We start from the raw sequence: 27,375 nt of genomic DNA on the forward strand, positions 1-27,375 counted from the left end.
AATAAAATAAAATAAAATAAAATAAAATAAAATAAAATAAAATAAAACAAAATTAAATTAAACTAAACTAAATTCAAAATAAAATTAAATAAAGCAAGTTAAAGTAGAGGATCTACATAGAACAAATTTGATACTTTCTTCGGTAATCTTTGATAGCTATTTGTTAGATTCCTACATTTTCCAAATGAGTGAATATACAACTTTTACTAAGAACCTTTTTGAATATGTTTACTTAATTATTGCCTCCTATAAAGTGTGAAATTCAATACAGAGTGCACGCCAATGGTTCAGTTACTCACTTTTGACGAAATATATATGCGCATAGATACATATGTACAAGCATATAAAATACTCGCCAATGCAACCAATTATAGTATACATACAAGTACGATTGTATGTGCGTCAAACTAAATTTCAACAATTGTTAAAAGGCAGTTGGCAGCTGGTAAATGGAAAATAGCAAATGTCAGCATAACCAACGCGCAATATATGCGCAGACAAAAGCACACGAGACAAGTCGTAGCCAGCTAATGCATGCAAAGTCGAACGAAAAATGCAAAGTGGAAGCAAAAGGGGTCTAAACGACGGCGCACAGTCGCGGCACGGCAACCAGCAACAACGACTGACAATAACGAAATTAAAATGCATTGACTTTAACTGGTCGCGCGAAAAAGTCATTACAACGTCGAAACGAATGAATGACTTATTGAGTGAAATGTCTAAGTGAATAAATGAAATGAACAATTGAATGGCGTGGGTTGTCATATGGAAGAACGAGTACAAGGGGTAAACAGGTCCTAAGGCGTGTGGTAACCAGGAGATGAGTTTATGAGTTCGGGATTGACTTAATCGCAGGAAGATTGAATAAAAAGTATAGGACCCTATACCTACTATACACATTTTTTTTCTACTTCAACTTTTTAAACTTTCTGATAAGCATGTTTTCAAAACCCGTCGCACAGTGATTCCAACCTAGAGTCTTCTGTTCGAAATAGTACACAACCCTATTTTTTTAACCGATTTGATTATTCTTATTTTTTTAATGAAAACTAATAAATCTAGAAGAGTTTTATCGATACCGAATTTTGAATTTTAAATTGTTTAAACAAAAATTGTGTGTGCAACGTTTAAAGGAAGTAGCAATTTTGAAGAAAATTTATTCTCATATTTTTGTTAGTAATAGTTGTATAATAAAAACTAATTGAAAATACTTATAGTGTTACAAAAATAATTGCAACAATGAAAATCGAAATGTTTAAAAAAAAATTTCACCAAAATAATTAAAAAAATAAAATAATTTTTTTTTTGTAAAGTTGCACTTTTATAGCTATATAAATTTTAGTATAACAAAGTTCATTCTTTATGTAGCACGTTGATTTTTAATATGCTTTTAGCTGAAACTTCGAGCGCCTTTATTTACATATATATGTAAGTATATGGAAGAAAATGGCTAGTACGATAATAACATCGGTTAAAAAGCGAAGGTTCTGAACTGTTCTGCACAGCAAATGCTAGTTTGAGACCACTGTGAGCCGTGAGGTTCTGGAAATCGCAATGCTACGTTATAGTTTAGTTCCACCAAGCTTTAACTGCAGTTTATGCCTATTGGAAAACGCAGATTACAACTCGAAAGGGGTAACTCCACCTATTAAGTAGAAGCGAACGAGAGAAAAAAGCAAAAGTTAAGAACCCCCTTGGTGTTTTTTTGAGCTCGTAACTGCAGTTAAACCTTTGGTGGAAACACTGGGTTAGTAGAGTCTTTAAACGAATACGAACGGGTGTACCCACAAATATCATCAGCGTCTTTAAAACATACAATTAAAGCCTCAAAACTCGATTTATAGACTCTATTCGTCAGGGTTCAACATTTTTTCATAACTAAAGCGATTTGAATTTTGTTCAACTTAAAATTGTAAAGTTCACACAGCGAAATTTAAAATGCGTTTTTCATCTCAAAAATAGCTTTCAAACATATTTTTGAATTCCATATTTTTAGTGTACGGTGAACGTTTACTATTAGTTTTATTCAAAGTGTGTATATCTACATCTGTACTCTGGTATATACGTACTTACATACCAACTCTTGTGATAGTCTCACAACAAAACCATTGTTGGTTGGCACAGCGATCCATCACAATCATTTGTATGCCCTGCAAATGTTGCGTATACGACGTGGAATCGCCATTTTGTTCCGTTGATGAAAATGAATGCGCCACACTGCGCTGAGCCGCGTCATGGTGTTCATGTGGCAAGCAATGGCGCATATGTTGCAAGTGCATGCGTGTGTGCATGTGAGTGCAAGTGAATCGTCAAATTGCATAATAAATGACTGCTGTGCTGTTTTGCAAATGCATATTGCCATTGCTGTTGTTGCCGTTGTCGTTGTCGTTATTGCTTTTCGTGTCCATATGCTAAATCAGCGGGCAAGCGGCAAGCTTGACTGCAACTGTTCTATTGTCTAATTGTAGTTGTTGTTGCACATGATCTTTGGTGCTGTTTAAGTGCAACAATCGGCACATAACTATGCACATATGTATTTGGCACTGAAACGCCTTAATTTGCAGCAGTGTCGTATGCGGGATTGACAGAAAGGGGTCTAAGGGGAATTTTTTTATTACTTATTTCATATAGCTTTCAACAACCGAAAGAAATCTTTAGGGTTGACGTCTGATGTGACTGACATGTTTTTGAAATCAATTTTTTACATTTATGTAGGTGGCAACTCTATAAAAAGTTTTTTTTACTAATATTTTACTAAGCGGTATATTTGTCATAAATTTACGTATGGTGGCAACCCTGTTAAGAAATTTAGCTGCTTTAAACTTTCAACATAGTCTTTTCAGTTTAATATCCATATTTTGTAAGTTCTCCTAAACATTTGTTTTTTACCTTTGTCAAACTTTATACTAAGGCTGAAAGCTCTATCCGGTTTTTTAATTATCCGAATAATCCGGATTTCGAATATTTGGATATGTGATTAAAAATCTGAATTTCGGGAAATTAGGTCAACAAAATTAACGGTTATTGGCCGGATATCCGGATATTATCCGAATATTAACCCATTATTAACGGGATATTCAAATGACAAATTTAGAACGGACCTTAACCGGATATCTGGATTTTAGCATGTGCGAATATCCAAACAAACGGAGAGTCCTAGCCCCACTTTATACCTTTGTCGAGCTTCTTTAATCACATTTTGACCTATATTTCCGCAACCCGCTGAGATATATGTACATATCGTCACCTTAATTCACAAAGGTCCTAACCAGCAATTTTTCTTTTACAGGAGAAGAAAAAATATTATGAAAATCGAATCATGTGTACATACGGATAGCGCATTTTAAAAACTGGCATAACTCCGTGGTTTTTTGACTAACACCTTCAAATTTTTAGTGAAAGTGTATTTTAATATATCCTACCAATATCTGTGAAAATCGCAGTTTCGAAAAAAGTGTTGGTTAGGACCATTGCGAATTTGGGCTCTCTTCTTACCAGCTCCTCCATGTTCAACTACACTTACCACTACCTAGCGATCCTGTTGCTGCAAACAAAACCTTCGTGGCACACACTAAAGCACTAAAGTTCTAGTAGTATTAGTTTTTGCTATTGGAGAAACGCAATTATACAACAAAGCCATTTATGCCAATTTAAATGGACATTCATGCAACACTACAACAGCAACTGGCTATGGCAGCAACGTACGCAATTTCATCTATGCCAAACCTCCTCATCAACCTCAATCCGCCAGCCATTAGCCAGCTGCCACTAGGGCCAGCCACAAATGCTGAGGTTAACCGATTCGCTGGCACGCCTGGCAATGGCTATCAGGTGGCTTGGTTATTGTGCGGCTAATGCAATTAATATTTATAAATTTACGCGCACGCAGCAGGAATATGCAGTTCAGCAACAAGCTATGCACACACACTCATTGTTAGAGGAAATTGCAAATTTCTAATTCACCGCCATAACCAAGTGCTGGTGTAAGCGCATTTTGCCGCTTAGCTTCGCATTCACTCAAATTATACTCGTAGCTAGCACCTTTTCTCGTCGTTTTGTCTTTGTATTTCCCCTAAATTCATCATGTTTAACGCTTTCCCTTAATTTTTCTTTCTGCTATTTTCTCTCTTCCTCCCTTCTCTCTCTTCACAGGCACTTCACAATTCATGTACGTCGAATTTGTCACCTCACCCGCCGGCCCTCTACTCAACACTGGCTTCCATTTCAATGTCGGCAATTGGCCGGGTCATGTGGAGACGGCGGGCATTAAGCATGGCATTTGCGATTGGTTGCTCAGCTCGGACTCGTTGAAGGATAGCAGCGCTAGTGAGGGTATATTTTTGAGTATCGCTCATTGGTATCCACCGAATACGTCGTGCAGTTATCACATCAAAGGACGTACGGGCGAAATTGTGCGACTCTATTTTCCAAGGTAAGTACATGCAATGGTAGTGGATGAAGGTAGACAGTGCGTATGAGTGATATTAAAAGGGCTTTCAAATTAATTAAAGGGTGCATGATTCGCAAAAGAAATTGGTTATTTATTTTGAATTTAGTTAAATTTGTTTTGCATTGATACGCACGTTTAACTCTCTTGGGGCCATAAGCCTATAATTGGAAAAGCTCGAGATTTGAATATAAAAAACGAGGCCTAAATAAAAAATTGAAAATTTTATCGAATTTGTCATCGATTTTGTTATCGATTATATATCAATGTATCGATTTTGCTATCAATTTTGTTGTCGATTTTGTTATCGACTTTGTTATCGATTATATGTCGATATTTTTATTGATTTTCTGATCGGTTTTGCTACAAATATTATTATCAATTTTGCTATAGACATTTTTATCAATTTGTCGTCGATTTTGTTATCGATATTTTTATCGGTTTTGTTATCGGTATTTTGTTGGATGTTACTATCGCTTTTGTTATCTATATAGTATAAAGATAAAAATGAAGATAAAGGAAAACAGAATTACATAAATGTAATTGGAACGAACAGGGGATCTAGATAAAAAAATACAAAAAATATAGCCTTCGGCAAAAGCATATGTATGTATGTACATTAGAGTGGTCCAAAAAAATAAAATCGGAGTTTTAATGCCGGCACACACTAGGATTGATCTATATCGAAAAAAATATACCCCTATTTTTTATTTTGAAATCAAAAAATATTTAGGGAGTGCTCAAAGTTTATCATGTATTTTATATGGAGAAAAAAACATCTTTTCGTAGAAATAGTGTAGAATTCTTGAAAATCAATATTTTTCGATCGGAAAATTTTACTTATCTTCAGGAGATTCCCAGTAATAATACTCAATTGTTTCTTTAACAATTTTTTCATGGTAACTATATTTTATAGGTCCTCCAAAGCTCTTAGAAAATGCAATGGGGGACCAATAAAAAATCTTGAATCATAAAAAAATGGTTAAATAAACAATTGGATATTAATACTGGAAGTCTCCTGAAGAGAACCACAGTTTTCGGGTCGAAAAATATAGGTTTTCAAGAGTTTTATACCATTTCTACGAAAAATTGTTTTTTCTCCATATAAAATTCATGAAAAACTTTGAGCGCTTTGAGCACTCCCTAAATATTTTTGGATTTCAAAATAAAAAAATATGGGTATATTTTTTTTCAGTATATAACAATCTTAGGGGGTGGCGGCATTAAAAATCCGACCTTATTTTTTTTACATACGTTTTTGGACCACTTTAATGTACATATGCATGTACATATGTATGTATGTATAATGGTTATGAGACAAAATAGATATGTAACGTATGTTTCACTTCTCCAGGGCGGCCCAGGCGCACGTACTTTTTTTTATTTTTAAATTATGTTGTTGAGCTGGAGACTTTTTTATAAAGACATTTTTTGGAAAACAAGGATTTTTAAGAAATTTTCACTAATCTCATAATTTTTGCAAAACCTTTATTTTAATTTTTTCTATTTTTTAAAGGCTTTTTCTCAAATAAATAATGGTTTTCCGTACATAAGGTTAAAATTTTGGTATACATTTTTTGAATTATCTTTTCATACAATATTTTTTATCGCAAACAATCTTAGAATAATAGTTTCTCTTCTAATTTGATTTTTTTACCACAAAAGACTTATGCATGATCAAGTCTAAATAGTAGCAGATCAGTTGCCTTTGGTTGTAGTTGGGAAAAAGTGGAAAAAGCAAAAACAGCTGGCGTCGCTGGCTCGAATCCCAGTGAACTCGAGGAAAAAGTCCGATGGGGAAATTTATAAACTATTGTTGTGGTTTTTCACACAATAAATTTTCATAAAAAACGGCTTCAATCTCAATAAAAATTCTTTCACAAAATTTTTGTTCTAAACATAACAACAAATAAATAATTTTAGACCCAAAAATTACTTTTATTTTTTTCCAAAAATACTTGGTTTGTTTTTTTTCTCATTCGGATGAACACAATTTTCTCTAAGACATTGTTTTTTCTTAAATTATATTTCTTATAATCATTTTCGTAGCAAAAAAAAATATTTCTAAAGCTTTTAATTCCAAAAATATTTTTTTTTTACTGTTTGGTGTTTTTTTTCTAATTCGGGTTAACACATTTTTATGTGCTAAAAAACTGTGCATCCTCTTAACAATTTTTATTTAACATTACTTTTATAAAAAACTACTAAATTGGAATTTCGGAAACTAATGGCATTTTCATCGTACTATTTGTTAATCACTTATATTTATGTTCAATATGCGTTTAATCCGATGAATTCATTTGAGAGGAACAGCGTGGAATTTTCGAAACATTTAGATATTTTCAAGTTGACCGCCTTAGTATTTTATACTTATGAAATTCGAATATGTTTCACAAATTTGTTGCCAATTAAGCACTATTGTGTGCAAATTTAGCGTTATGAAATCATTTGTTACGCAACCCTACATGCTTGTGTACATATGTATTTATGTGCACTCTTTTATGAGAAAATTTTATTCCTAAATCATGCTTGAGGCCTAAACAAGCTGTTTACTCTCGCCAAACCAACGATGCGTATAAGCAGCACAATGTGGCTTATGTGCGTTTATTGATAAATTTCCTACACTAAGCGCCGATAAAATGCAATTTTCAAAATATTTCCACACCATAACAAAAATAAAAGCATTAATTATGCCAGCGCCTGCTAGCTGGTGAAAAATTCCAGATCACATACACATCGTATATTTGCTGAAATGAAGAAAATAACAAGTCCTAAGTGAGTTCTCCGCCTCATCTCGTACAAAACACACACACACACATACACAAACACATGTACATATATAATCGACAAAATTTAGTGTACATAACTAGCATTCGTGTCAGGCGAGGCGAGGCGGGGCGCTGTGTCAGTTACTCTTTTGCTGGTTGCTCTAAAATCTCAATAAATCTTCGCTTTGTGGCAATGTGGCGACTGTTATTTATAACTTTACGCTTTTCGACAGGAATTTATTATGCAATTTCTTAATAAAGCCAAAATGGAGAAGCAAAGGCAGATGAAGCAGCAGCAAAAGATGTAAGGCGGGAAGAAATTCACAGTCTTAACCAACAAGTAACCAAATTATTTCAGAGCTTGATAGTTATGTACGAGCCTTAGACGCTTCTAGAAATAAATACCTCTTATTTATATGCGTGTGAGCAAACTTAAATATCAGCCGCCTCAATGCCACAGCATTTAAACCACAAAAAGCTTAAGTTAAGCTAAAGCGGATGAAGTACTACTGTTCGCTTTCAAAGACATTGCTGAGGAGTTGAGAGCTCGAGCGGCGCGTCGTACGTAGAGGGGAAAGTTCGACACTAACAGCATTATTTGCAATACCAGCAATCGAAGCAACATTGTTTGCTGCATGCTGTGTTAACTTGGCGTTGCACAATTTTACATTCATGCATACCAACATTCGTACCTGCTTGCCACATGCCGCTCGCGTGCCACATGTCAAACGTATGTATGTGCATACATATGTATGTATATGCATGTGTATAATATTTTAGTTGATGAGAATTTCTGTTTTCAAGCTACTGAGAGTGATACTCTTCCATTGCTGCCTTCATTCACCGCATACTTCATTGTCATCTTAAGTATTTTAATTAGAATTCAAGCAAAGATTTATGTGACATTTTGACTTTAAGTTTAAAGCATTATCGTTTGCCTAAAGGAATGAAAACATGTAGTTGTGTTGATGGTTTTAGTTTGTATGTATTCGTTGGAAATGCTAGGCTATATATAGCCTGTATATACGGTGACCATTCGTACCGATTTTGGCGGGACAGTACCGATATGAGAATATTGTCCCGCTGAATATTTTTAAAAGTCGGGACGTATAAGATATATAGCAGGAGATAACGCTTGCGAGCTATTGCAGTGTTCCTCCTTCTCTAACGAAAGCCATGTAAGTCATAATTTCAAACTTTTTACAAAAGTTATCAAAATTCGACAAAGTTTCATCAAAATTTTGAGCTTTTCAATTAGATTTCTTAGAAACATTCTGAGTAGGCAGTTTAATAACCCATTCAATTCCAAGTGCAAATTTTAAGTAGCTAGGACTTATCGTTGAAGGAGTTGCTCATTTTCTCCACTTAAAAAAAAAATTTCGGACATACTATGTATGGAAGAACATGCGCGAACAAAAAATTAGCAAAAAACCGACAGTAAGCCCAAGCTACTTCAAACTTGAACTTTATTATACAAAACCTTAGTGAACTACAAAGTTGCATACTGAAAACAATTCTAAAAAAATCTGATAAAAACGATTAAGATTTTTATCAACATTTGTTAAAATTCGTCAAATTTTTATAAATGTTCTACAGAGTTTGAAACTTTTAAACAAAAAAAAGAAAGCTTGAAAAAATGTGAAAATTCGCGCCTCAAGTCTTTCTTTCAGCCCAAAAAGTTGAAACAAAGATTTGCTGTAGACACATTTTTAGGTCTTCAAAAGATAGCTTCAGGCATGCTCTATAGACCCATAATTTTTTGTAAAAATTCTACAAAATGAGAAATTCGCGCCTGAAGTTTTTTAGACAAAAATACACCGGTCGTACGACCTTTTGCAATGGAAGTATCGCCAAACTGCTGTAACATTTTTAGGTCTTCAAAAGTATCCGCATCCGGCGATCGGTCATTTGAGAAAAATTCAGTTCACTACCCACATGTGGCATTTCCACCAGGCGAGCAAAATTTAGCAGAGTGGATTGAAATCGCATGCATCCCAAACAAAAAAAAGCGCCATGGCCTAGCTGGCCGATGGACACACCTATGCCTTCTTTGATGTACGCCCACCTGGAACGTACTTGTTTTGGATATTTCTGGGACTCTGGTTCATTCTTTTGCGTTTGAAGATTTCATCCTTTGTAGTGGTCACACTGTTAGGTTTTATGGCCGAGCGTAGGCTACCGGTACGTTCAGCTTCACTTGTAGTATAGCTATGACTAAATTCATTACTTAACCACTGAAACAAATAGTGCGGAGTTGCCATAATTTTTATTAAGCCCTTCCTTGGTTTTGGTGGTGGTTTTCAATACACAAAAATGTTGGAAGAGCACGCGAAATTATCTTTTTTCCATTCTTCGTCGTCTGTACTTTTCATAGCTGTCAACCATACACTAAATGACGCGGCTTGGTCAAAAATTTGACAGTAGTCTACTAACAGATAGTAATTCCACCGCATTGCAAGCTTTATTTTGGATTAATCATGTACCTATTTCGTTATTGATTTCTCCGACTAGACAGCTTATTACCTCTGCTGGGTAGTCGTCAATATCTGCTTCGCCTCAAGCGATTTCCTTATACTTTCGCCTTTCATAGTCGTATATATTCCTACAACCAGCAATCTGGACGAATAAGGTAGCTGTAGAAACATCTGGGGTACTCACATACGCTCAAATTCATTCTCATTTTAAAGTATTTAATACAAGAAATTTCCTCCTCTCTCCCAGTCCCATAGCCGAAAGCCTCACATGCAATATTTGTAACAACTTAAAATTCATCTTACCAAACACTCATCTGCATAAGAATTCTACCTTCACAGCAGCAATAAAGCTGGACATCATGTTGCTGCTTGCATGTGTCCGCAACAGAAAAACGGCCATGGCAGGTAAACGTCATATTTGAACATGAGTTATTGTTGTAAAACTATAAGCTACATTTGTAAACACTACTTCTGCCTTGTATCTTCCACAGTCTAGACGCTGTCGAGCGAAATATATTTATAAAAAAAAAACTTATGAACCAGGTTCTTTGGCAAAATTGAGCAGCTACGTAAAGCTATTTAGTTGGCTTGCCCAGTCCTCACTGCCTTTTCACGTTGCATAACTTATTTGTTTAGTTTGTTTGTTGCAAGTTGCTCTCTATTTAAGGTTATGTGTTTGTTGCTAGTTTTTGTTGTTCCTTTGTAGTAAACATTTGCTGTTCGCTTTCCAGTTATAATTGCAAGCTACTCTTCTGCTCCATTCTCCTTTTGAGTACAAATCGACTTGGCTGGTTGGCCGGCTGCAGCAATTTATTTTTTAATCTTCTCATAAAGTTTAGTTATAATTTTTAAGTTTGTCTACTTGGTTTTGTGGTTGTGGCTACTGGTACGTCTGCGTGACTCCGTTGAAGTTTGGAGTTACTTCGCAAAACTTTCGAACGCAGTGGAGGAAAGGAAATCGTAATAACTTCGGAGGACATAGTAAATAAACAGGATTTTGTAAAAAGAACTAGAAACTCCACGCTTTCAATAATTTTTAAATATTTCGACTTTATTTTTTGCCTATTTCTTTTACTTAAATTCCACTCGATATGCATAAATAATTTGAGAATAAAATTCATTCGAAAAATGGAAATTAAATCTTCCACAAATTGCGTTTATTTCATGGTTGAAGTAATTTTTCCACTATACTTTTACTTTGTATAACATTTCTGCTTCGAAAATAATGGCATTAACTATAAATCCTAAGCAATTTATTTCGAGCGTACAGAAAACATGTGCTGCAGTTTTTATTAAAAAAAAGGATGTGAAGTTTTTGCGTGTGTCTGGTGTAGCTTACGTTGTGATTAGTTGACATAACTTCCTAAAATAATATTACATTTCAAAAGTAAGCATTTCTTGAGATTTTGTTTCCGTTTCGAAAATTCCATACGTTTTCTGGTCCACAAAAATTTAGCAGTGGTTCTAAATTGCCAATATTTTCACAATCTCTTTGATTCTTGTCGTTGTTTCGAAAATTCCAGTCGTTCCGTTGCTAACAAAAATTTTTCAAGGCAAGTTTTTGCTTGTTTTTTTATTAGTATTTCGAAAATTAAAATTTTTCTCAATTTATTTGTATACACTACTACTAAAATTTGGGTTGATTTGACATTAAATATAAAAAATCGCTGCAATAATTTCCAAAGCAGCCGCACATTGTTTCTCGTTGGAATTTTTCAAGTTTATAATCCTCAATTTTACACTTCGTAATTTTCCTCCATCTCACATTCACAATTCCTATTCGCCTCACACCAGCGCTCAGCTTAATTGCGAATTAAAGAATCTTCGCTAAAATCCAACTCGCCAGCAACGTAGATTAAGTACATTTTCCAAAAATTGGCATTTACACTAACCACGAAATTCCGCACTGACTAGTATTAAGAGAAGTAGCAGAAACAAAATTTTTATGGTAGTTAAACTTAATGCCGCTAGCACAAGTTTTCCGCTCAAACAAAGTAATAAAAGAAAAAGGAAGCTATGCGATTGTAAATAAATATTTATGTTGAATTGAAAATTTCGAAAGAACTCGTTGGAAGAGCTGGGAGCAGGAAGAGCGAGAAAGACTTTAGGGTTGGTGCGTGCTAGGAAAATGGTATATCCGTTCGAAAAAGTTATGAAAATGATATTATCTTTATGCTCAGCAAGTGTTGGGCGAATTATTACGGAAGAAAAACTTTGAAGCGGCGCAAAATCAAAGTGGAAGACAAAAGCAGCAAATAAACCTAATAAATGTAGAGAACAAATGAACTTTGTAAAGCATATTAAGTACACTTGAAGTAATATTTTAATGTTTAATTGAACATAACCGCCCCGATTTGACTGCCGCTAAGGTAACATATAAGTAAAATTACATCAGAATAACATATAACCTTACCTGTGCTGATTTGATTCAGCGGTTGTAGGATGAAAATGTTTGTTCCGAAAATTCCACACGGTCCGCGCATGGTTTACTTATAAAATTCTTGAATTTTCCAGAAAATGTGTGGAGAGTATAAAAATAGGTAATGTTTCGAAAATTCCGTACGTTCCATTTTAAGAATTTGATAGATTTTTGTAATCTTCAATCAGTACCTACATATAATCATCTACTTTCTCAAGTTTATATAAACTTTCAAGCGAATTTAAATTTTGTAGCAAAACAAAATATTTTCATTCAAAACAATGAATTCAAATATGCGCTCAACAAAACTAATAAACACATGGTATGCACACCTTTAAAGTAAGTTTTTCATGCACATTCAAACCGCACTACAAAACATAAAGAACTCAAAAGTTATTTCAGTATTCCCATAAAACAATATGGAAAAATAATATCTAAAATGCGCAAAAATATTATTAGTAAATCTGCATTGAAGCTACACAGCACAAAGTTGATGCTTTGAAAATCCACTTACGTAGCAGGGCTAGAGTGGCAGGACTGAGGACGAGTATGTAATTCAGTAATTCAGATGACAAAAACTTTTTCAATTACGAGCATGGACGTCAAAAGAGACTGAAGTCGGCAAAGCATTCGAAGAGTGGGGGGAGTTTATATGGTTGGTGCTCGTAGTTATTGCTGCCACACAGCCAAGTAGACTAGCAGTCAGGCAAGGCACACGTGCTTGCAAATATGTATATGTGGCGTGCAGCAAATGTGCCACATGTGGCAGCTACCCTTCGGGCGCTAAGGTAAGAGAAGGCGCGCGTGACTGCAGTGGCAAAATAAAAATCCGACTTCGTGTGCTGGGAATGGGGAGCAAACCGCACAAAGCCAGCCACAGCTACATACAAACACCCAAAGCAAATGTGACTAAATAACAGCAAAGAAAAAAAAAACACCAACGAATTCACTTCGCAGATGAAAATGGCACGAAATGGAACTAGTAAACGTAATGAAATGAAAATAATAATAATAACAGTAACTTAGTTTAAGCCAATTTTCGCTTGTGATCCACGACAACGGTGAAAGGAAAAGCGCACTAGCTGAAGCCTTCATAGTCAGCTAACCACAAAAATGCCAATTTTAGCAACCAGCTACAAGTACAGGTGAGACACAGATAGTGCAATAATATGGCGGCACACGAATAGCCTTACGTGCATACAATACATAGAAATACATACTTACTGGCTTGAACTTTTACGTGCAGCATAAAAGTTATATGCAGCCCCAAACAAACCATTGGTTAGGAGAGAAGTACAGTTGAGGTGTGGAAAATGAACGCGAGGGAGTCATGAGCTAAATAGGCGAAGGAATTCACACAATTCCATTTCGTTGCCTAGTAAAAATATGGCATAATATTTTATTATAGACTGCAAGTCTAAGCCTAAGCAGATTGGCAGAGACTGTAAAGAGCATATAAAATACCTTTGGGCAAAAAGTATACTCAGTATACATATGTAAGTATGTACACGAGCCTGTGAGTGGTTGAGACCTATGTACAAAATTCCGACAATGTTAGCTGAGCACAGCGAAGAATCATATAAAAATAAAGGCCAAAGATGCAGAGACAAAAAAATATTATGCTTAAAATAAAAGTAAATAAAATTTGAAAGTGAGTTTTAGGTAGTATTTCGCAAATTCCATTTGTTCCACTAAAGCAAATTTTTTGCCAGTTGGACTTCTATGCTAAATTATCTTTAAAAACTATACAAACTCTTCGTGTTTCGAAAATTTCACATGTTCCCCTAACATTTTTTTTTCAAATTCATATAAGTTTCAGTAATTTTAGTGTACAAGGAAAAGGAAAACGTAATACTATTCCAAACTGCAACCTGTTTTAAAATTTCTCAATTTGGAGTTGGCCTACAGCAAAATATTAAGACACCTATTTTCGCAATTTGGTAAACTCCAAATAAATTTTTTTCGGCAAATTTTCTTAGAACTACACGTAGATTCCTTTTGTGTTATACGCGCGTAGTCGAAAAATCGCCCATAAAAATTTACCCTCCCTAATGTACATAGTACGTAGATGTACGTCTATTGTGCGTAGCAGTTGAATAGCAGGCGTATTAATGGGTCAAAAAAATAATTAGCTTTGAAAAGGAAAAGCTGCTATATTTTGAAAATTCCATGGGTAGATTTAAAATATAAAAACTGAAAGTTAACTTCTTATCGAAAAAATGTTATCGACACAAAAAGATGCTTTCAAAGTCTCGTTTAAAATTTTAGCTAAGTTTTATTTTTTTCCAATTCATAAAGATATAATGCGAAAATATCTGACGGGAATCAGGTCGCAGAACTCAAAATTTTCAGGTCTTAAGAGTTGAATTTTGGAATACATACATATCGTCGTTTAAAGAACAAAACCGCGTATCGCCGTTCTGGAAAACTGCGTAAGGGACATTTTTTATCAAAAATTGGATTTGCTCACCGAAGCCTCTGGCTGAAGCCTTATCCATTCGTCCTAAATATACTAGACAGAAATGCGATTGCTTTATGAAAGAGAGAACAAATTTGACTTATGAGAGTTTTTACTCTCTAGAAAATAATTTATGCAACCTCACATACGCGGCTTTGAATTACGAGGATATGTGGTTTTGTACTTTAAACGACGATATGTATGTATATTAGAATCTCCTGCTGTGCAGATCTCAAAAAAGTACACAGTTTCGAAAATTCCACCCGTTCCAGTAAATTTTTCTTAAAAATTAACTCGAGTATGTTTTTTTCAATAGAGAATGCTTGTAAAAATCACCACAATGTTACTGTTTCGAAAATTCCATATATCAATCATTACAAAAGCTCCAAGTTTTAAACTCATTTAAAACATATTCACGTACAAAAGCTCTAATATTTGCTTTGTTTCGAAAATTCCATTCGTTCCTTTACTATCCCACTTAGCTAAATTACAACGTTGGACTCTAAAATGCAAGTACTCCGAAAATTCCACTTGCTCCAATCACCAAATTATCAAACTAATTAATACGAATTTTGTCCCCGTGTACAACAACCAAAATTCACACAGCATTACCCATTCGCCTAAGAAATTTAATTTGCACTAAATTTGCACGACTCACATCAGGTCAACTTAATTCGCGAGTGCAACAAATATACATATTTATGGCAGTTACGTGTAGACTGCACAAACGTGCCTCCTCAGGCTCTGTTAAGCAGTGTTGCAGCATCTTGAGCGCAACATATTCGACATCGAGCGCCTATTTCTGCGCTTACCTGACGGCCTCTAGCCTGCTGCCATGCTGCCGTGCTGCATATCCTCATAATCCAGTTTGTTGTAGGCAGCTTAAGTTGACACACAACGCAGCTGCGCATACATACATACACACAAATGTATGGATGCCATTTACCGCCATGTCACGAAATTTCGTGCTGCAAAAGCAAATGATCACCTTGCCGCAAGCAAACTCGTACACAGCTATGAATGTATTTTCGTTTATTGCGAGTCCTTTGATAGGCCGCCTTGCCGATTTCGGCTGCCTACCACTATCACCCATTTACCGGTAGTCCTTCCTGCAACATAGGCTTAGGGGCAGCTCAGCGCTGGGCGAGCTCAGTGTACTTTAGCAGCAGAAGCAGCTTTTGTGCCTTGTATAACTCGCTGTACTAAATACATATCACTGCCTGAGCGGATTGGCTGGACGTATTTCAATAAGTGTCGAGTCACGTGTGTGTATGTGTGGGTGTATGCTAGCTGGTTTGTGCCTCATAGGTTATGCAATTTTGTGATGAAAAAAAAAAGAAACATATGTACACCCATGTACGGTCACACTAGCGCCTCACGGTCTCACGTCTTTACCGTTTGGTCATGCTAACTGGCTTTTGCAGCGTCATCCAATTCCAACGGCAGTGTTGACGAAGTGGAAGTTGTACGGGCGAACTATTTCATATTCCAGATTTCATACTCTATATGAATTGGGGAAGTGTGTATATTTTGGGGATTAAGCAGTATAACAAGGTGATGTCACAGCTAGGCCATCAGAAAAACAAAAAAAAACAGTAAATAAAGTACATGTTGGGAGGACTGCACAGGCTTATATGTATATACATAGTTGTTAGTATAGTGTAACTGAAAAAATTTGTTCGCTGGCATGCTGCCAGACATGTCTACCAGCTAGCAGTTTGTTGCAAGTGCTTATATGCACTAGGGTGGTCCCAAAATGCATGTTAAAAAGTACAGTCGGAATTTGTATGCTCTAACTCCATAGGATTGTTCCATACCGAAAAAAATGTACCCTTATTTTTTTTTTTTGAAATCAACAAACATTTAGCGGTCGCTCAAAGCGCCCAAAGTTATCCATGTATTTTATATGGGGAAAAAACAACTTTTCGTAGAAATGGTATAGAATAATTAAAAATCTATATTTTTTACCAGAAAACTGTGTTTATCTGCAGGAGATTCCAAATAATAATACCCAGTTGCTTATTTAAACATCTTTTCATCGCAACTATAATTTATAGGTCCGCCAAAAACCCATTAAAAATGCAATGGGCGGACCAATAAAAAGGCGGTAGTAAAAAAAGTGTAAATAAACAATTGGGTATTATTATTGAAAGTCTTCTGAAGGGAACCAGAGTTTTCCGATCGAAAAATATTGATTTTCAAGAATTATATTCCATTTCTACGAAAAGTCTTATTTTTCCCATATAAAAATACACGGAAAACTTTGAGCGCTTTGAGCGACCTCTAAATATTTTTTGATTTTAAAATAAAAAAATACGTGGGTATACTTTTTTTCGATATAGAACAATCCTAGGGGGTGAGAGCATTACAATTCCGACCTAACTGTTTTTGGACCACCCTAATATACACACACCAACATATGTACATACATGTATGCATAGGCTCATATTTTTCTACAGAAAAATATCAAAGCCTGAAGATTTGCTGCGGCTTAAATGTGACATGTTTATGCGAAAGAAGCTGAGTTTATTTACTTGAACTCAAGAGACTAGACTTACTCGACTGGCATGTGTAATAACCTAAATCGACCTATGTACATAACCATCATGTTAGTAACACTCTAGGGAAAATAAATGGGCACAAAACTCCAGTTAAAATTGACGAAGGATTGATTTCTGGTGATTATTAAAAATTATTAAAAATATCCTCAACTTTCTGCCTCATTACTCGATATACTTCTGACTAAGCTTTCATTGACTTATAAATATATACTCGATAACTGTAGCAAAATTGAGCTCCGAGTTGTCTTAATCTCTCTTATTTCATACAAGTACCTATGTATTCTCATCCGAAATTTGTATGTTCTTTCTCTTTCCAGCTTCCGCATCAATCGCATTGAGTCACCGATTCTGAAGTATGACGGCGACTGCGGTGAATCGCTTACAATTTACGACTCCGATCATCCCGATCCGGCACGTATTATCAAAACCTTCTGCGACACATTTTCGCGACCCATGGAAAAGGTGGACTTCGTGAGCACCAGTCCCTCGCTATACGTGCAATTCGACTCGAAAACCGGTTCCTACAGCGGCTCTTCGCTTTACTACTGGGCACACTACGACTTCTTCAATAACACCCGTTTCGGTGATCCGGTGCCAAATACACTCTGCGATGAGGTTATGTACGCCTGGAAGCATCCGGGTGGTAAGATACGCTCGCCAATGAACTCGCTCATCTTCAAACGCACTGGCGGCTCTGATGTACGTTGTCAATATAAATTCGTCACCGATCGTCGGCTCTATGCGCGCGCTGTCATCGAAGTCACTTCGGTTTCGTTCAAAGAGTTACCTTACAACAATAACGCCTGCACGCGTTGCCATGAAGAGCGTGTCGATAAGTTGGTGATTTGGGAGGAACGCGAGAAATTCCAGAACAATCTCGCCTGCTTCTGCGATAATATACCACGCGCAGTACGCGTCATCTCCTCCGCAGATCAGATGAATCTCGAGATGATTGTGCAGGGTCAACACGCAATCACGTCCTATTTCAAGAATCCCAATCCACTATTCGAGGCGTCTTATGAGTTTGCGCACGGTCCGCTATGCGGCCCCATAACACTGGGGCCCTCGCCCGATGGCGAATTGGTATTTCCCTTCAAGAAGGCATTGGCGATGGCGGCGGGCCCAATGGCCGCCGTGCCTGAGCATCATTATCGTCGCGAAAAGTGCATTTGGGAACTGAAAGTGGCGGCACAGCGCGACCTGTGGTTGAATTTGGAGAAAGCGCGGTTTGCCGATCGCACTTGTGACAGCGCCAAAATCGAAGTATACCTTGCGGGGCGACTCGAGCCACGTTTCATTATGTGCCCCGAAAATATCTCCTTGGCGCGCGATCTACCCATACTCTCGGCAGCCGATCTGGGTGCGCTTGGCGCCGATCAGGAACCACTGCCAGTGCTGATACAATACACCGGCGATGGGCAGCCGGGCAAAAATGCCTTCCGTTTAGTTTGGACCGAACTGTTCCATTTGCCACGCAATCCCGATGGTAGTTTGGCATCGTCGTTGCTGCAGGACGGTGGCTGCGACTTCCGCTGTCCGGGCGACACAGAGGTCTGCATACCACGCCACCTGCTGTGCAACGGTGTCGACAATTGTCCGAACGTGACGCACATCTCTACGATGGCTCAACTAACGCGGCACATTGAGTGGAATTTGGAGCAACTCGGTCTGCTGCATCGCGCGCACGCCTACAAGGATCTCGTGCTGAACGATGAATCGGCAGAGATATGCCTGCGTCAGGAGTTGAGTGAATTGCCCTATGGCAAGCTGATATTGATCACGCTGGGATTGAGTTTGATGCTGACGCTATTCGTGGCGATATTGTGCCGCATGTTTCGGGGGCCGGGTCATGCCTACCACAGCAGATACTAGAGGTACGAGTTGTGGTTGCAAGGCAAACCGCTGGGCGTGCACGTGTAGCAGTTGTGTGCGCAGCGGGGCAGGCAGATGTACGAAATCGGCCAAGGCGATAGTGGAGTGGAGGAGCGGCGGATGTAAACTGCTTCGGGGAAGAAATATATTTTTAGTGTGGAAGTAATAAGTGTTAAGTTTTGATTTTTTATGTAGTTACACCTAAGTATTGTACCTTTTTGGAATACCCACTGAGCGAAAAATACATACATACATACATAGTTGCCTGCTAAGTAGTAGTGATTGAGAAGGCATTAAACAAATAAATAAAATGTAATTGAAATGCCTAATTGGTGGTATACATACAAGAGAGTGTTGAGCATCTAAACTGAGGTTTAGACTTTTGTATTTGCATTGTGGATCTCGGTTTTATTGTAACAGACTAGCAGAATTTTTGTAAAACCGGGCTTTGTCCATAAAGCTTGTAGACACTTGGCGTGTGATGTTTTGATGTAGAAAAGTAAGTTTAAGTAAATGATTCGATCCATACGACTTTCCTCACCAAATTTTGTATTATTTCGAAAACAAAAAATTAGTTTTTCAATTACCGGAAACTTGAGCAAAATAAAAGCTCTAAAGCTGAGCATATAATGGAGCGATGAAAAGTGTAATAAGCAAAGCGACCAAAAGGAGACAAAAAATTGGAACATAAGACAGCAATTAATAGGCAGTTACAGCGCCAAATAAGAAGAAGAAGGAGCTCTTGCATTCAAATGTGTATACCTCTTTCCGTCGCTCTACTATATTCTCTGCCTATGGAACTAAGGGAGCTGTTGAAATTCGTAATAATTCTTATTCGATGCGAATTATATAGCCTCTTGCCAATTTCAGTCAACTATGTCCTACGAATAAAAAATGAGCTCAAGTTTAGACTCAAAACAGTAAACCGCATCTGGGCCCCAACTCACTTTCGGTTCATAAGATGTTATACTCGTAAATATGTATGTATTTGCATTGTCCTTTCACCGTCTTTGAAATATCAACTGCCAATGGCACAAATAAATTTGTGATTTTTTATTAAATACATACATATATGTACTACATAACAAAAAGTAAGTTTTTGATATTATGAAATTATGAATTAATTAGATACTCGTTTAGAGGGAAAAAATTACAAAAAAAATATTAAAATAGACACATTGCAATAATGACTTATATACTTTATAAATCAAGCAATTACTTTAATCAATAATATTTCCTTTAACTAACTACTTAGAGCTCAAAACTATTTGAAAATTTTAGCCACAAACATTAGCATCTGTCATGCTTCAACGATTTTGCTTAATCTGTAATTCAAATATTAGTTGACGTCTTGCAAGGCCGCAAACAGGAGCCCCCCTCTTTCGAACTTTAGTTACTTTAAGTTAGATAACCATAGACTTTGGCATTGAATATGGTCTCTTCCCACATAAACTATCTTTGAGAGAGGCTTATAGACCCTCAGGAAACTGTAACGAATTTCAAGCTGAGACATATGCAACTGGCATGACGTTAGGATTAGGCGAAGCGACCATCCTTGAGATCTTTAATTTCATGAGTTAAGGAGAAGGCTATAGCAGGTGAACCAATTACTAGCTCTAAAAAGTGGGTGCGATCACTCAAATTCAGTACCCAGTACTAAAAACTCGGGTTTTTCGAAACTGGTAGCCGGCATAAAAACCGATTTAATTTTTGAAATCAACGTGAAGTAGTCCTTGTAGGAGTGAAGTTTCAATAAAATACGACCACTTCTTGAATATTTTTATACTTGTTAATTTGTGCGTCAGTGCTAGTAGCAGCGTTGCGATATTTAATTGTCAATAGTTCTAAATTAATTAAAAATATTTCCTGTCAAATTGAAAGATAGAACAATAGAATAGAATATTCTTCTGAACAGCATGGTACCATTTTTATCCTGCATGAAATTTTTTCCTACAAATGGAGCCAGATTGACTAGATGTACTACTACCCAGCAAAAATTTGGAGTCATAAACGAGTCTTTAAGGAGTCCTATTTCGGAGCCTTTACGCTCATAATGAGCTCATTTAAGAGCCCATGAGGGTGTTTCCCTTCCTCCGACTTATATGAGCTTAAATTCATACATACACTGGCAATTAAAACCGAGTGCATGTACGACTTTTTATTACTTAAAGTAGCATAACTTGTTTTTTAATGAGCGAATTTCCTTGAAATTTTCAGCAATTGGTCCTTATTATCCAAAGAATAATGCCTAGTATATAGAAAAGCTAAGTTTAAACAAGAAATAAGCGATTCACAGCAAACGCCTAACGCAACTGTTTTCACTCAGTTTTGAACTTTTCTGTTTCGTGACTTTTGAAGGTTAATACCAATAGGATTGTGGGGACTTCCCCGTTTTCAATTGCAATTTTAATAAGTCCGAGAATGCTGTCCACTGAGTTTTCTATGATTTCGCTTGATATATTATCCAACGTACTTCCATGTTACGCGGAGCTTGTTTGTGCTTTGGCAAATCCCCTCTTGACCACAGCGCAAAATTTATCGATGGCGTTGAGATCTGGACTTTGTGCTGGTCACAGAATAACGTGAACATTTTGTTTGAGCAGCCGGTTGTGTCGAATCTTTTCAGAATTCTCTGGATCTCCGTCCTGCTGGCAATCGACTTCTTCCTCAGGGTATGCGCTTTTGTCTACAAAGACCGGACAATTTCTTCATTATTCCTTTAATTTTAACTAATGGCACCAAATATCACCGAGTAAAATAACCAAAAACTATTAAGCTGACACCGAAAGTTTATAAAATACACGAGAATTGTAGCTTAGAATCTTAAAAACGGGTACTTTGACCTGATTGAACGAAAATTAATTGATGGAAAGGAATATTTTTGTGGAAGACGCCATGTCAAGAAAATTTTCTAATATGGGGGGTGTTTTACTTGGCGAAATTTGGTGGCGTTAGTTAAAATTAAAGGAATAATGAAAAATTAGGTCTATCTCCAAAAACAACAGCGTCAAACAGGAATTAGGGGTCATGGCACATACTGCCTTGTTCTAGGAGACTATAATTAATGGGATTAGAATTTTTGAGTACCTGAGTGTAGGAGGAAAGTGTTGAGAATACGGCAACTACTCAAATTTGTAGACTTCAATTTATATAGAAATGTGTGCACAAGGGTCTTAAAATGGGATCAACGAGCCTACATATGTGTGGCAATAGTATCTTCTGGCAGCCCCTTCACACTAACTCAATCAAGTGCAAACTCATTGCCATAGTCTGTATATCATTTCTCCTAACAAGCCATTTTACCGCAACCAGCATATTGTTGTGACTATTTCCAAAGTCAAAATCTTTTCTTACAGGGAACGTTTTATGCCTACTTCTTCTGCAGGACGATTGCGAGTGATGGCTTTGTTGTAGCGGCTACTTAGTCAGGAGGCCTAAGAAGTGCGCAGTTTGGACGAGTTTGACGAGTTAGCGACATGCGGGGCTTCTTCAAGTGCCCATGTCTGCGGAGGCAGGTTTTTAACCCCACAAAAACAGTTATTCATACTTGAGTTTTTTCGGCTAAGTGCTGCGTTCGACGATCTAAGCGTTTGGCAGTGGGCTAACTCGACCAAGCGTATTTCTAACTTTGCTTTTTACAAATTTTTTCAAGATGACGAAGAATATTAGTGGTCGCTCACTAAGCACTCTAAGTTTTCCCCACGTATTACCAATGAGCGCACTAATTGTTGGAAAACAATGAAGTAGCTCACGTTTAGCAGTACTCTAATTATGACAGTCGAGATTTGGTGAAAAACGATTCGAAAGTTCCAGTTACGGTGCTCGATAAGAAGTCAAATCATCAGTTTTAATTTCGTTGGAAACGTTGCTTTGGAAGCGTTGGATTTTCGTTCTAAACGAATAGCAAATTAGACCACAAATGCCATGATTTCTGCCAGGCTTCTCAGCAAAAACAGCTGTCAGCCGATTTGCCAACGACTGGATTAGGCTATCAGCCCTATTCCCAGAGACAAATTACAAACTCATCACATGATTATTATCCCAACTGTGTCAGTATTTAGGCCATAACAATAGAAATGACAGTTGTCATCATAATAATGCTTCAAGTGAGGTTTTCTTGCATAATTTTAGGCGAAATAGTTAAGGAAATAGTCATGCGATGTGTTTTGTAAGTGGCTTGGAAATAAGGCTGCATAGATGAGTTCAAAATGGGAATAAAAATAGCCGAGTTTAGGTAACTTATAGAATATAGTGCCTAAAGGTATGCTACATCCTTATTCACCCTAGACCAAACCATGGTGAAATTATACAGTCATGAGCAAAAAAATTGCATATAAGCAGAAAATTGTAGCCCTTCTCAAAAATTAAATTCTAGAACTGAAGTAATAACTTTGTGGCATGGCCAAATACCTTGCCGCATAACCCAAAAACTTTTCGGGAATTAGCTTAAAGGCACAAATATGTAGCGCTTAAGCGCGCTCTTTGCGGGTATTGCATAACCTTGAGCGCAGTGATCGGACTTCTACCACATTGTGGTAGATCTGCCACTTTTTTGAGCATCTACCACATCTACCACATTAGATCTGAAATCTACCACATATTCGCGTTTTTGAGTAGTTTTATTTTTGCTCGACATAATTTTCTTAATTTCAAGAGCAAAAATTGTCCAACACTAAACACTAACAACAGGCAGAATTGGAGGATAAACTAAACTGTAAAATAGTAATTTTTTTCAATATTAAATTTTTCGTCATCAAACGTGGTTTTATTGTGTTAAATTGCAAAATATATGATTTATAAAAATAATTAATAGCGAAAAAAATAAAAACCGGCGATTTTTGTGAAAGTATTAGCAAATTTCAGTGCATCTAAAATTTCTAAAGCGTTGTTTACTTTTACTTGAGAATTGTCAAAATCGGCAAATCCCAAGTAGCGGTTTCTGGAACGAGCCACATTTTTTCGCTACGTCGTGATGTGATAACAAGTAATTTTTAGCAAAAAAAAAACCGACTTCAACTCTCATATAAAAAAAAAAATAGATCATGATCCGCTGATCGGATCTTAACCAGATTAGTATGGCACCACCTCTGAGACACTACTTTTCCGATGCAAAAAAAATTATCGAAATCGGTTAACGTGGTCCAAAGTTATGCGGTAACATACATAAAAAAAAACAAAAAATATTCCGACGAACTGATAACCTCCTCCTTTTTTGGAAGTCGGATAAAAAGAAAAGCTAGCAGCACTCCGCAAGGTTGCAGAAATCTTTCAAAATAGCTCCGATCCAGTACTCCATGAACTTACAGGTTTTTACACGTACTTGCAGGAAGTTATAGGAAAAACATTCCCGTACCCCGAAAACCTGTAAATGAGAGCGATTTTTGGAGAGTTGTGTAGAAAATGAAGTTGCAAGATTTTACCCGAACTTTTTACATAAATGTAAAATAATGAAGTGTCAAGCGATCAGCTGTTTGACGTTTTTACAGGGATTTTACACGAAAAGTATTGGATCAGAGCTAATATGTTCGAAACTGTCAAGGAAAAAAATTGCCAAAACTCAACGCAATTTTTAGCAACTTCAATCTTGCACTTTAATATACTAAAATTAATTTTGTTTTAGATTCTAGTTAAAATGTTGGCAATTTAGGTGAAACCTTGTAGAACTTTTTTAGTTTTTGTACACAGTTTGATCTAAATCCTGAGATCTACCACAGATTTTTGAAATCTACCACATTTTTTTCCAGATTCTACCACACAAATTTTTTTTAAGTCCGATCACTGCTTGAGCGTACAGAAGTGGTAACTGATGGTTATCTACAAAATTTTAAAAGAAATTATTTAATCCTGGTTCTTTACACCCTCTGAGTTAATCAGCTCGCCACAATAGGGCGTTGGACTAACACTGCTTGCGAAAGTTTTTTCGTTTTTCTTACTTAAAAAAAACAAAACATACGTTTCTTAGACCCACAACGCTTGATCATTTCTTACATGTAAACAAAACTTGCTCCCAATGCTAAGCACGACTTAAAATTGCTTATTGTGGAATTTCATCTAAAAATCTTTAAATTAATTAAATAGCTTAGAGTGTTTTTTTTTACTTTAATTCAGGAAAACTAAAATAGCTATTACAAAAGTTGTTTAATCGTTTTATAGAAACTTACGACTCCTTTTTCATGTTTTTAAAGCGCACATCTACAAATCCAGCGCTGAGTGAAAAAAAATAACAAAAATTTGTGAATTGTGAATTAAAAAAATGCAAACAAATTCTGAATTGAAAAAGAAAGAAAAATTGTAAAAACCCCAGTAGACTTACATATATAGGAATGAAAAGAGAAAAAGTATATAGCTGTAGACACTAAGTGGTATGTACAATTACGAATAATATGTAAGCAAAAAAAGATAACAATTAAACAAGCACAAGGAGCCATTTGAGAAAAAGTATAATAATAAAGAATTGATAAATGAAACAAAAGAAAATTGTATGTATTTAAGTATAATATACAAGTTCATATGTATACATATATATTATTTTAGGGTAACTATGTAAAATTAGTAATAAAGTGATTTCAAAACAATTAAAAACTAAACCAAAAAAACAACCGAAGTAGCTTAACTTGTATCTGGGCGAAATGGTGCCGTGGAATATTTTTTGTCTTCCATATATATATTTTTTTTTCAAAATGAATCGCTTTTTCCCAACATTCGCTCAGTCGTGCTCGTTGTACTTCAATCCACCCAAGCAAATATATTCCCACTCCGTGAACTCATCGATGTCATGGTGACTACCTTCACGTCCAATACTCGACTCCTTAATGCCCCCGAATGGCGCTTCCGCTTGCGACATCAGCCCTACATTTACACCTACCATGCCGACTTCGAGTCGTCGCGCAACCCTAAATACTTGCTGTACGTTCTTGCTGTAAAAGTAGGCCGCCAAGCCATGCAGCGTTTTATTTACCCGACACACAACATCGTCCTCCGTCTCGAACTTTGCCAGCATAATTATAGTAATCGGTAATGATGGCAGGTGCATAGAAAAGTGGGCCCTTATCTTTCAAACGTTTGCCATCGCACAAAACCTTTCGCATTTCGCTGGCGTGCATCCTTCATAAACGCCTCAATTCGCTTAAGCTGCGCCGCATTGATTAGCGGACCAATTCGCATACCCTCTTCGTGGCCGGCACCGATTTTGAGCGCCTCCACTTCGGCTTTCAGTTGTGCCACGAACGTGTCATAGAGGCAGGCTTGCACGTAGAACCGATTCGAAGAGACACACGTCTGGCCGAAGTTTCGAAACTTGGAAATAATTGCGCCCTCAACCGCTTCAGCTATGTCAGCTGATTCAAAGACTATGAATGGTGCATTGCCGCCAAGCTCCAACGAGACACGTTTCAACGCGCCGGCCGTCTGACGAAAGAGTTGTTTGCCTATATTAGTAGAGCCAATAAACGAAATACCGCTGACCAGTGGACTCTTGTAAAAAATTTCGCCTATAGGTGGTGCATTGTTGGAGGTGACAACATTAAAAACGCCTGGTGGTATGCACGCCAGCTCGGAAAGATTGGCGAGCGCTAGACTTGTAAGTGGAGTCGCCTCGGAAGGCTTGATGACGACAGTGCAGCCTAGGGTGTGAAAAGGTAGTGAATTAGGTAGTGGTTGTTATATATATGGACCAGGTATCGTATCATTTAGAAGGACATACATACACCTTTCAAATAGAACTAATATATGGTTACTCAATGGTTACCTATCCGGAAATAGTCTACCTACGCCCTTGAAGTCCTTCATTATGCTATACCCGCTTAGTTAACTGTCGTAATACGACTAGATTTCCCCAAGCAGCTGGGTAATTGAGACCGTGCAGATATGCGAGTGAATGAGGAATTTCGATTTTCAACGAAAGGACCTGATATGCACAGCTCCCGCTTTAAACTTCGGTAACAACTATATGGGTGTCACAGCCAAGCTGCACACGAGATTAACCATGTGGTGAAGAATGCATCACAAATAAAAAAAAAATTGTTTCTGGTTAAGGCGAACACAAGAAAAAATTACGCCGGATCTGTTAATTTTAATTTAATGAATTTTATTAAATTTCCGAATAACGAGAATACTTCGTTGTTATTCTTATGATATTTTAATAAAACACTGTTATGTATGTGAGAATTTCCTGTTTTTTTTTTTACTTTTTGCAAATTCATAAATGCTTTTCCCAGTTCGTTCAAATTTTATGTTTCCCTCTGCAACGTATATCTCTTTCTGTGACATTTAACATTTAAAAAATGATAAAACATTTACTCAACTCATCAATATTAATCACTGCAGAGACTAAAATAAATCCAATAGAATTAAAAAGTATAAACGAAATAATACACA

At 36.7% G+C, this 27,375-nt stretch overlaps 1 protein-coding gene and 1 pseudogene across 1 annotated transcript; one reads left to right on the forward strand and one right to left on the reverse strand.

Annotated features, from left to right (window-relative positions):
- The first annotated feature begins 2,203 nt into the window (after nucleotides 1-2,203).
- Nucleotides 2,204-20,312, forward strand: LOC118753655. Its single transcript, XM_036488528.1, has 3 exons — nucleotides 2,204-2,291; nucleotides 4,105-4,432; nucleotides 17,445-20,312. The coding sequence occupies exons 1-3, from the start codon at nucleotides 2,204-2,206 to the stop codon at nucleotides 18,997-18,999; spliced, it is 1,971 nt and encodes a 656-aa protein (XP_036344421.1). The 3' UTR covers nucleotides 19,000-20,312.
- Nucleotides 20,313-25,539: 5,227 nt separating this feature from the next.
- Nucleotides 25,540-26,621, reverse strand: LOC118753657 (annotated as a pseudogene).
- Between the last annotated feature and the right edge of the window lie 754 nt (nucleotides 26,622-27,375).

This window comes from Rhagoletis pomonella, unplaced genomic scaffold, assembly GCF_013731165.1.
Source record: "Rhagoletis pomonella isolate Grant_MI unplaced genomic scaffold, Rhpom_1.0 Rhpom_scaffold_02717, whole genome shotgun sequence".
Classification (NCBI taxonomy): domain Eukaryota; kingdom Metazoa; phylum Arthropoda; class Insecta; order Diptera; family Tephritidae; genus Rhagoletis; species Rhagoletis pomonella.